General features: G+C 40.7%; 1 protein-coding gene across 3 annotated transcripts in view; it reads right to left on the bottom strand.

The window, feature by feature from the left end:
• The window catches only part of RTN4IP1 (reticulon 4 interacting protein 1), a 57019-nt gene that overhangs the window by 41395 nt on the left and 3985 nt on the right, over positions 1-11639 (bottom strand). For all 3 annotated transcript variants that reach the window (XM_007118740.3, XM_055087596.1, XM_055087597.1), the window contains exons 2-4: positions 10308-10459; positions 9250-9318; positions 8218-8342 (exon numbers count right to left, since the gene is read on the bottom strand). In XM_007118740.3, coding sequence (XP_007118802.2) covers positions 8218-8342; positions 9250-9318; positions 10308-10459 — 346 coding nt within the window. The remainder of the gene's footprint in view (positions 1-8217; positions 8343-9249; positions 9319-10307; positions 10460-11639) is intronic.

The raw sequence follows: 11639 nt of genomic DNA, 5'->3' as shown, positions 1-11639 counted from the left end.
AAAAAAAAAAATATATATATATATATATATATATATATATATACACACACATATGAAACATACTACAAAACAGCAGGTGATCCAGAAGTAGGGAATTGCCTTTCAAATGTCTACATTTTGGCTAAGCCCCAGAAATCTCTGAATGCCAGGGCCAGATATCTAGAGACCTGGGATCTAGTCCCAACTCTCTCATTAACTGAATCTCTAGGCCTCAGATTCATCAGCTATGAAATGATCATCACAGAGGTGTACTCTAGGTGTGAGTGAATGAGAATTGGCATTTTCAATCTAATTTAAGCTTATATTTCGTTTCTCCACCTTTCTAACGTAGAAGTATATGACCTTCACGATTCCCCCCAGACCACATACTTGCAATGGGAAAAAATAGTCACAAGAGTAGAGTGCCCTTCATTGAGTCCTAATGGCTCCGAAACAAAGCTGATTTAAATATGGCTAAATCTTCCATCAGTAGAAATAAATGGTCTTTAAAAGATAAGGATGCTGCTGAAAATGTATAAACTCATCTTTTAGTTTCACACACTACTTTTCAATCTGGAGGGAAAATGGGTGAAAGATAGCAAAGCATATCATAATATGCAAAATTTATTCCCTTAAGTTAAGTGAGAAACTTAATCTGAATAAGGGGAATAGAATTACAAAATAAATCAACCAAACAGGACTAAGACAGCCTGGGTTTGTGTGTCCCCTTCTTCTACTCCTCTGTAATTCATGCAGACATTCCCCAATTTACAGAAGAGTTCATGTGTAAATTAGTTGTTCAGAACTTTAAACACATTTTCCCATGAAAACAAAGCTATTTATACATCTTGGCAAGATGCCCAGGGTAGCCCTTTAAAAAGGTTTAGTTAACCCATAATGGACCAAGAACCTTACACACAGTATAACGATGGTTCTGGGGGGACATGTACTCAGAATTTCAACCAGGGGTACTGGGAACACATCTCCCCAAATGGGACAGGCAATGCTAACCATCCCAAGACACTGGTTCCTTCCATCTGGTGCAAAACAGAGGAAGGAAGACAGAGGGAAGGCTCACTTATGATGGCAACATGAGAATGGATGAGAGAAGTAGCATGGTCAGAGGAGGTTTACCATGGAAGTGACAGGACTCAGGAAGTGCCACTCGAACATACGGCACCTTAGCAGACTGAATATTTTAAGCTGAAGGAATTCGAGAAACAGCATGTGAGGGAAGGACTCTCTGATCTTCTCCCATGAAGCTGGTCATAAGACCCTCGTGTGAGAGGTGCGTGCCCTATACCTAGAGGAAAAGAGCACCTTATCTCCAAGATGGGACACAGTGAGGACTCAGAACTAACAGGCCTTGCTAAGTTTTCTCAGTGTGCTACACTTGGCGCATATGTTTGTCCTATCACGTTTTTTTCCACGACTCTCCACTCCTTCATCAAAGCCGGCATAAAAATGTTCGGGTTTAAAAATGGAAACAGGGACCTCCCTGGCGGTCCGGTGGTTAAGACTCTGTGCTTCCAGTGCAGGGGGCACAGGTTCGACCCCTGGTTGGAGAAGTAGGATCCCACATGCCACGTGGCCAAAAAATTTTTTAAAAAAGGAAACAGACTTACAGATACAGAGAGCAAACAGGTGGTTGCCAGAAGGGAAGGAGACTTGGGCAAAATAGGTGAAGGGGATTAAGAGATAAAAACTTACAGTGATAAAATAAGTAAGTCATGGGGATGTAATATACAGCATAAAGAATACAGTCGATAATACTGTAATAATTTTTTATGGTGAAAGATGGTTACTGGACTTGTGGTGACCGTTTTGTAATACACTTGATTGTCGTCGGATCATGTGTCGTACACCTGAAACTAACATAATACTATATGTCAACTGTACTTCAATTAAAAAAAAAAATGCTCAGGTTTAACCACTTCTTTGGGTATTCATTTCCTTATAAAGGCTCCCATGTTGCATAAAACTTACAAACAAATAAATGTGTATGCTTTTCTCTTGTTAATTTATCTGCCTTTTTTACGGGGGCCCCAGCCAAGACTTAAAAGGGCAGAGGAAAGAGATATTTTTCCTCCCCTACAGAGCCAGTGAAGCCTAAGCATCAGTCCCTCCCACTTACACAAGGCCTGGAGAAAAGCCCCAGCAAGGTATCTGAATGGACATGTAAGCAGATAGGGTAGGTGATCCCCAGAGAAAGAGAACCAGGCCAGGCTTTCTTGACAGAAGAGAAGCCATTTTTTGGCCTAAACCATTTTGTGGTATAAGCCTGGCCACAATGATTGCCCTTGAACAGGTCTCAATAATTAAGGATCTTAAGGGAACCAAAGAATGCAGAAATAACTCTTATCAGGCAAGAAAAGTAACAATAGCAATGATAGTAAGTCAGATGTAATGACTCCCAGTTCTGTCAATGATAAAGATTAGCCTGAAGCGCTCAACCACCAGAGGAACTGGAACCTAAGGGATGATGATGTTGCCCTTTTCTGACCCTTGTGACTTCAATCAACTAAAGGCCAAGCCACTTCATGAGTATTCGTGTTCTCTTAGCTTAAAACTTACCCAATTTTGCTGTTTGGAGAAAGACTGCTTTGGGAAAGAGCCCCAGCATTCTCCTTACTTGCTGCAAGTGATAATATTACAAGTCCTTCCTTCTCCTTATCTTTGGCGTGGTTGTGTCTTTTGGCTTGACACCCACCAAGAGGCGAACTGAGTTTTAGGGTAACAGACATATGCTTTTATAAAAATTGCAAAAGTAAGATATGCTAATGAAGGGTAGAAGAATATGGCACCCCAAAACATACCACTTAGGCATAAGAATTATTCAGAGCTGAAGGCAACTGAGAAGTAGATGTAAGAAATCTCTGTATTCCCCCTATTTGCCTAAAAGCAGGACAGAAGTTTACAAAGGTGCTTGCTTTACTCTTTACCAAGAAGGACAAAGGTTAATCCCTGGAGATAAGTGTAGACCCTTATCAATGGAGAAGGCACCAATTTAAATTTGCATAACTAACTTTATTCTTGCTTTTCCTGGTAAACTTTCCACAACTGGCCTTCCCTACACACTCCTCTATCTTTTGTCTTGAACTAAAGATGGCATTTTGGCCTGAATTCTAAGCTAACTCTTTGAGTTACTTATTTTTCCTGAGTATCTCTGGGGTATACGTGAGGTGCACGTTAATAAACTTCTGTTCATTTTTCTCTTGCTTCGTTTCCCTGTCTTCTGTTACAGAGGTCCCAGCAGAGAACTCAGAAGGGTAGACGGAAAATTATCTTTCCTCCCTACTAACCACAATCAGTAAAACTGCTGCCTCTTTGCACTCCTACTTTCCTCTCTGTTATACTTCCTCTCTTGTCAGGTGACACTAGATTTGATTTGGAAATACATCTGCTTTGGGCTTAGTGGGAAATACTGATGTGGTTCATAGTAATTTCTGAGTACAGTTATTACAGGCTGTCCTGGTTTAAGAATGCCTTCCAGGAATATTCCTATTTCCCACTAAGTCAACACAACAAGGTATCATAACATTTTATTACGATAAGACTGAATATCATGGTACCTAGCATCGGATTATATGAGCAGTGAAAGAGAAGCGAAGTGTGAAATGTACAGAACCAGAAGCTGGTCTGTAGAAAATTCTTCCAATTAAAAGACATGTAAAAACGTACAACACATCACTGATAAAGTTAATTTTACATGACATGGACGATAACGAGTTGCACAGCAGAGGGGGAGGGAGCAGGGTTTGGGAACAATATCATATTCTGGCTTATGGAAAATCACAGTTAACTGACAGTAGGAATATAGAGGAAGCGTCAGGGTGGTCATCGGTAAGTCTTGTTTTGCACAAGTTGAGTTTCAGCTGCAAAGGGGACACCTAACTGGATGGAACTGAGTAGAGAGGATGGGGTCAGAAATAGGATCTGCAAGTTACCAAAATATAAATAGAAACTGGGAGCAGATGAGATAACCCTGGGAGACAGGAAAGATGGAGGGAGACAACGGGAAAGCAGGTACAGTTCAAGGGCTGGGGGAAGAAAGGGAGCCTTTAAAAATGATAAGAATTGGTCCAAAAGGCAAGAAGAAAACTAAAGGAGTTTAGTGTCCCTGAAACCATGGAAAAAGTGAGCATAACAAAGGTGGGCAACAGCACCAGAGACTTCAGAGGTCCAATTGTTAAGAACTGAAAAGTATCGTTGGGTTGGCAACTCGGTCAGCTATGACCCGGGTGACAACACCTGCAGCTGATCGGCAAAGCCGGAAGTGAGGTTACGGTGCACCGAAGAGTGAACGACTCCTAAACATCACAGGATAGTTTTCTGGGTGACAGGGGCAACTATCTGTAAAACACAAGTGGCCAGGAAGGAGTTTACTACTAATTCCTTTAACGGAGCCCTCCCGGAGCTCCCTGGAAAACAAGCCCGCGGTGGGGGGGGGGGGGGAGGCAATTCATCGGCAGCACACCAGCCAGGCCAGAGCCAGCACCCTTCCTCCCACCCCCAGGATTTCTCCAAGCAAGTAGACCACAGGGCTTGCTTTCTCCTTCCCCTTTCCCCTCTCCCCGTACAACCTAGTCAAAGTGCAAATGAAAACCCAAAGTCCCTAGGGGTGGTGGGAGTGGAGAGGGCGGAGGAACAGGTGGGTTGGGTGGGGGAAGGACAGGCAGGCGGAAGGCAGCTGAAAGAAGGAAGCTGTTGTAATTACCGGTATAAGCATATGGGCGGGGGTGGGGGTGGGGGGGGTGGGATACAATGTTTTATGTTTGAGCCTAATTCTATAAACAGAATTAATCAGACACCTAATTTACAATTACATGACAAAGTGTTATTGTCGTAAAGCCTAATCTCAGAAAAGAAGGAGGGAAAAGCATTCCTAAATCCACTTCATTGAGTTTCAAGTATACACAATTTAAAAGTGAAATTTATTTTGCGGGGGGGGGGGGGGGATGGTTCATTTTCTAACACTTTCTAATACTTCTGTCCAACAGTGAAGTACAACTTCGCAGCAAGAGATGAATTTCAGGCAGAGCATGACACTACCAATAAATATAACCATCAAATAGAACCCTTTTCCAAAAATATCTGGTGTAACCACTTTTTTTTAAAAGTTCTATTCATCCTGAGAACCCTAAGTTATCTATGTGTTCCTACAGAATAAATCATGAAGAAACTATGGATGGGCTGATAACAGGGAAATCATTTCGTTTGACTTGTCTAGTGATACCAAAGCGTGGGCAAAAAAGACACATGATGTCAATATTAAATTATCCCCTTGGTTAACTGATGCTCAGTTGTTACAGAAATATAATTATAGAACAAAGACGGAAAAGCAAAACACCATCCAGGCCTTAGAAAGCTTTGTCCTAATATCAAAAAGCTGTTTGTTACAAAGAAATCCTGTAAAATCTTTCAAGGTGGGTGTTTTTGTCATTGTTAGTTTTAGGTTTTTTTAATTAACTGGCTTGAAAAACACTGTTGGTCCTTGATGACAAACACTGATTTGCTTTGTGCAGACTAAAGACTGCCTTAATGCCAAGAGCTAACAGGAAAAGAATAATTATTGCTTAGAGAAGCCAAAATATGCTCCACCAATCACAAAGGATAGTCAAACTGAAAAAAGCCACTTTGGACACCGGAACCTCTGCATTTAAGTTAGTAAAATCCCCCTATAATAGTAATTTCTTCATGTAAAATTATTTTTACAGTATTTTAAAGTGCTCACATCTCTCATGTGATTCTCACAGATAAGGAGTTGGAGGGACTTCCCTGGTGGTGCAGTGGTTAGGAATCCGCCTGCCAATGCAGGGGGCACGGGTTCGAGCCCTGGTCCAGGAAGATCCCACATGCCACGGAGCAACTAAGCCAATGCGCCACAACTACTGAGCCTGCGAGCCACAACTACTGAGCCCGTGAGCCACAACTACTGAGCCCGCGTGCCTAGAGCCTGTGCTCCACAAGAGAAGCCACTGCAACGAGAAGCCCATGCACCACAACGAAGAGTAGCCCCCGCTCGCCGCAACTAGAGAAAGCCTGCGCACAGGAACGAAGACCCAACGCAGCCCCCCAAAATAAATAAATTAATTAAAATTTCTAAAAATAATAAAAATAAGGAGTTGGAGAGGAAGGCCATTGTTACTACCCATGTGTAATAATTTCAGTAAACAAATTTCCTAGAGCACCAAGGGCCAAGCTCTCACTGCCACTCGGAACAAAGGCATCATCTGAGTCACCACACAAGTGGGAATGTGACACAAGTCCATGATGTGAGCCAGTGAGGCTCTTTACAGTGGATTTCATTCCAGTGTGGTTAACATGTGGCTAAATCAATGAACTGACCCAACTCAATATAACAGATAAATCACTTTTATAAGTATAAAACTTTCCACTTCTCAAAGCTCACCTAACAACCTACATTGTCCTACACTCAGTACCTTGGTGGAAATAGCAAAGAGACCATAAAAAGCATGCATGTGGTCAGCTGATTAGTTAGTAGCAGTGTAGAGAGAGGAACCCAGGTCTCTACTTCCCCAGCTCCAAGCCATTACTGCTTAAACAGAAGATAACATAGTACCTAGAAAGCCAAAGATAAACTGGTAAGACAAGAGATAGTTAGATCAGTTTCTAACTCATTCTCTACAGAATACTAAAAAAAAGTATGCCTGGAGGGCCTGAACCAGCAAAAGGAATGAGAGCTCTCTATCTGGAGTGGTCATGGGGGCACAGAAAGCTGAATGCTTTTAAGGAAAAACAAAACAAAGCATCAATGTCACTGCAGAGCCTACAATAATAATAAACGTCTAAAAATCCTGAACACCATTTTTGCAAGGTTATTAACTAAGACAAACCATTAGAAAAATCTACATGATCAAACTGATTTAATATAAACAAAGTGTTGGACCAAAATGGCAACTTCAAGAATGATAAGGCCCAAAAGCTTACAAAATAAACAGCGTTGACCTTTAGAATATTTACCTTGAATTCCACAATGAAGGGTAGCACCTCATTAGATGAATAGCCTTTATACTGCTTTCAGAAATACAGCTATTAAGCGTTCACTAAATTCAATGTCTATAATCCAACACATTAAAGGTAAAGTGCAATGTTTCATAACAACAGGAGTATAGATTGACACAGACTTGTTATTTTTCTGGCACAATCTATAGCAACCAGAAAACAAAATTTGACCTACAGCTCTCTCCTTCATCACAATCACTGAACGGTTCTGAGGACCTAGTTTTCTCACCAAATAATAAAATCATCCGTTTTCTCTATGATGCCAACTTTCTGAAACACAAAGAATACAGCAGTTGCATTGCTAAGAACAGTAGCCACCATGTACTGAGTGCCTTCTGTGTGCCACAACCTGTGCCACTGATTTTATATGTGTTATCTCATTTCACCCCTAAAACAAAACTCACAAAAGAGAAGTGTCCAAGTGGGCCACCCAGCTAGAAAGCAGCAGAATCTTGAATATGAACTCAAGAACGTCTAACACTCACTGTGTTTTTGCAAACTCAGCAAGCACACCTGCAAGTCCTGGAAGCACCAGAACTGCCTAAAGGAGCCTGAGAGAGCACAGAGCCTAAGAGAACTCAACAATATTCAAACCCTTTATATCTGTTTTTCATAGAAACCTTCAAGTGTGAGAGCAACTCCATCATTCTTTAAAATCTGTAAGGAAGTCATTCTTAACCTTTTTAGGAATCTGATGAAAGCTATGGATCTTCTTCCCAGAGACGGACATACAAAAATTTTGCATCATTTTAGAAGGTTCAGACTCCTAACATCCATCTACATATATTTTTTTTTTCTTTGCAGTACACGGGCCTCTCACTGTTGTGGCCTCTCCCGTTGCGGAGCAGAGGCTCCGGACGCGCAGGCTCAGCGGCCATGGCTCCCGGGCCCAGCTGCTCCGCGGCATGTGGGATCTTCCCGGACCGGGGCACGAACCCGTGTCCCCTGCATCGGCAGGCGGACTCTCAACCACTGCGCCACCAGGGAAGCCCCATCTACATATTTTTAAAATTCTCAATTGATTGAGCTAAGAATCAACAGAATGAGATTAAAAAAGTACAAACTGGCACAAGAGTTCTTTGGAAATTGTTTTAACTGTTAGCACAACTCTGCTCATGTAAGTGAGCCTAGTTTTAATGCTTCTGACAAATCTACTGCAAAGACGTCACCAAAGGAAAGAAGGGAGTTTTAGATGCCACCACTGATACTTACCGTTTTCCTGTGCAATTCTTATCATTCAGGCCACCAATCTTGTTTATGGCAGACCAGGCTGTGAGGGCCACATATGGCAGAGAGGCAGCTTGAGTATGAGTGAGTGATTTGGGCTTGTGAGAGACCTAGATTTGAAGATAACAGTCAAAAATAAGCAATGACTTGCAAACATATGAACACAATTAAGTACATCTATCTTCACAGGAATGCAACTATTTTCAGAGATATAACATTCAGCCAGGTTCAGTGGTTACTGCAAACCCTACTCCAAGATTATCCCTAAGGAATTTCTCCACATGACTCAACCTGCCTCGCAGAGGTTCAGTAAGGTTTTATAGGTTACATTATCAGATACTGCTTAATGCTTCATAAAAAGACCACATTCAACAATACCGTTAGTCCTAACTATACCCAGAAATAAACCCAAATAAACCTTGAGCCCTCATAAATACATTCTAATTTGTTTTTGTGATCAGCTGTTTCCTTTACCCTCATTTACTGGAAGGTAATCTTTCCAGACTTTTTCTAATCTTATCTTTTTTCTAATCTTCTTTCCCTTCCTGCCCTCCCTTCTGTAGGCAATTTCCTTAATATTAACCCCCTTCTTTCTAATTAAATTGTTAGGCCTCCTGACTGGATTTGATTAGACTCCTGTTTTGAAAGTTATCTGAAACAGCTTGATACTTCCATGCTTCTGTTTATGATGAACGGTATGCTCCACTGGTATATTTGGTTTCAACTATTTAAACTGGATAAAACCAAGAAACACAGCAGGGTTTCTAGATCTTGCTCCAAATCCCTGTTCCACAAGACAAAGATAAACGCTTTGGCAGGCAGTGTTATTTAAACGACATCCAATACTTTTTTAGATCTTTTAAAAATTCCTATTCTCTATCTCGGTTCTTTCAAAACTACCCATAAAACTTGAACCTGATCTCAAAAAAAAAAAAAAACCTCCAATTATTTCAGAGATATTTGTCAGTCTTTGTTTCTACTTTCCAGTGGCATTTCAGCACAGAACTGGTGAGTTACCTCATTCCCACTGACTACAACAAACTCTGACAGAGTGCCTTGCTTCCAGGGAGGAACTGCAGCCCAGACCTGAAACACACACAACTTCGTTAGAAACAGATCTTTTCAAGCCAAAGCTAAGCATGAGAGTGTTCCCTGATACATACCCCACCCTGTGAAAAAAATCACAAGTCAGCAATCCAGCAAATAATAGAGTTATTTTCACATGATATCAATGTATTATTTAGTATGATTCTAGATTTACCAAGTCAAACCACTTTGGAGGTAGATACCAGTAAATCCTGCTGTATTTACTGGCTACTTAGAGTACCAGTAAGAACAGTCTCTGGGGCCTGAATCCTGGCTCTACGACTTATCAGCTGTGGGACCGCTTTATAGCTTGACTTCCTCACCTGTAAACTGGGCCTAACTGTACTTACTTCATAGGGATTAAATGAGTTATTTTATGAAAAGCAACTAGAACAGTGCTAGCTATTATTATAAGCTGACTTTAATTTCTTGGTATAAAAGTTCAAAGTGACAAGGGACAGGTGATTATATCAACCTTTAGCTATTTTAAAACCATCTAACCCATAAGGCAGAAATTGTCATTTAAAGACTTAAAAAGTCCCAATCATATATATCTTAAAGTCTTGCAATTCTTTTTGCCTCTCACCGCTGTGGCCTCTCCCGTTGCGGAGTGCAGGCTCCGGACGCGCAGGCTCAGCGGCCATGGCTCACGGGCCCAGCCGCTCCGCGACATGTGGGATCTTCCCGGACCGGGGCACGAACACGCGTCCCCTGCATCGGCAGGCAGACTCTCAACCACTGCGCCACCAGGGAAGCCCAAGTCTTGCAATTCTTAAGCACTAGATTTAGAAAAGTTTAAGCACAGCAAGCTATTGTGACAGAACTAGAAACAGAAAGAAGAACTGAACCAAGAAAATGAGGGCTCCGGCCAAAGCTCAGTATATTTGTTGAAAAGAAGAAAAAAGGTCAATGATATGGAATATATTTCCAAAAGCAGCAGAATTCAATCTGCAAATTTTGAGAAGGAATAGTGGAATGTGATAACTCACCTCATCGCCAGGCTTGAAGTACCTCACATCAAGTCCACACTCCATCACCACACCAGACACATCCCGGCCCAGAGTCAGGGGAAATTCTTCTCCTTTGATTTTAATATGTAAAGGATCACGTTTCATATTTAAAGCTGTAGCTCCATAGCCACCTATAAAATACAATTTATTTGTTCCTTCCAAAAGAATTGGATGATTTCAAAACTACTGCAGGGTTACAGGCCAGGTACAATTCTACATCTTCAGGATGCAGATTATAAAGTAATCAACCTTATAAATTTTTTACCGTCACACAAGAAAGCATAAAAACAATGAATGTTGTTCCTTTCAAAGAAAATTATTTGGAAAGTCATAATCACTGTTTTTAATTTTTATTTTATACTGGAGTATAGTTGATTAACAATCACTGTTTTGTTTTTTTTTTTAAACAATCACTGTTTTTGAAATTCCAATTTTGAAACTGTCTTCAGAACTTTCAGTATTTTTTTTTATAGGTTTTTACTTTGTTCTTTGAAGATGGTTTCTTTGTTAATTTATTCATTCATGGACTTTTTAAACAACAAAGTCACCTGAAGCCAAGTCTGGTGAAGAAGATAATGTTAAAGTTGTCTGGTTAATAAACAAATAAATAAGGCATGGATATAGTATTTGACACTGATACTGGTCTATGAGTAATTGTCCCTGCCTCACAAAAAATGTTTCTAGAACATCTCTGGGTTAAGTGCAAGGTTCCCCAATGGAAAAGAACCACTTGGCTGCATCAGTTCTGATATGTTAAATCAGGTTGACTGCTTTATTATACATCATTTTATTTTTAAGAACGTTTACAGAAATATCAGCTAAACAGAGCTGAAAACATTCCTCTGATCAGTATTTTTTTGGTTCAAATAAATTGGCTGTAATATCTATAATAATCCAAAGTAGTTTATTGCACAGCTTTAACATATAAAATGGCTTTTCTAAGACACAAAACTACTGTTGTCATCTCTTCTGCTCGACATCCTTCTAAGAACATTTCTGCTATGTAAGGCTCTCCAAGATAAGCACCCTGCTTTACCTTTCTAGTGTCATGTACCACAATTTATGCTCCCGAATCATTAAACCACTCAGTAAGTCTCCCGTTTTCTCCCACTCATCCTCATTAAATCCTAAGGATGAGGAGAAACCAGCAAAGGAGCCCGAGAAGGCTTGGCCAGTGAAAAGGTGTTCAGAAAGCCAAGAGAAGAGGGTCATTTAAAGAAGTCAAATGCTGCTGATGGGGAAGATAGTTTTTCAAATAAGGTCAAAAGCTGCCAATAGGCTTTTTTTTTTTTTTTTTTTTTTTGCGGTATG

This window comes from Physeter macrocephalus, chromosome 10 (assembly GCF_002837175.3).
Source record: "Physeter macrocephalus isolate SW-GA chromosome 10, ASM283717v5, whole genome shotgun sequence".
NCBI classification, from domain to species: domain Eukaryota; kingdom Metazoa; phylum Chordata; class Mammalia; order Artiodactyla; family Physeteridae; genus Physeter; species Physeter macrocephalus.
This window is presented reverse-complemented; position numbering and strand designations above follow the sequence as displayed.